Source organism: Apaloderma vittatum, unplaced genomic scaffold (genome assembly GCF_000703405.1).
Source record: "Apaloderma vittatum isolate BGI_N311 unplaced genomic scaffold, ASM70340v1 scaffold24656, whole genome shotgun sequence".
Lineage (NCBI taxonomy): Eukaryota > Metazoa > Chordata > Aves > Trogoniformes > Trogonidae > Apaloderma > Apaloderma vittatum.
Window position 1 is genome coordinate 1 of NW_009721600.1, and position 220 is coordinate 220.

The following is a 220-nucleotide window of genomic DNA, read 5'->3' on the forward strand; positions in this document are numbered from 1 at the left end:
AATCTTCTAGGATGGAGAGAGATGACTTCACAAGGGATAAATAGAACTTTTATTTAAATAAACATTTGTGAACATCTTTATACAAATTACAAGTCCCCACACAATCCTCCAGCTCCGCCTAAGCGCCGAAGCTGCCGGGAGGGCCTTTGAGCAGATCCACGAGGATGTCGAGCAGCTGGCTGGGCTGGGGGTGCCGGTCCCCGGGGGTCGCTTGCATCTC

The 220-nt window shown here is 50.9% G+C and overlaps 1 protein-coding gene across 1 annotated transcript in view; it reads right to left on the reverse strand.

Annotated features, from left to right (window-relative positions):
• Nucleotides 1-118: 118 nt before the first annotated feature.
• DHX30 (DEAH (Asp-Glu-Ala-His) box helicase 30) overlaps nucleotides 119-220 on the reverse strand; it is a 16332-nt gene continuing 16230 nt past the window's right edge. The window contains 1 exon segment of the mRNA XM_009871468.1: nucleotides 119-220. This exon segment is cut by the window's right edge and continues 24 nt beyond it. Within this exon segment, the coding sequence (XP_009869770.1) occupies nucleotides 119-220 (102 nt within the window).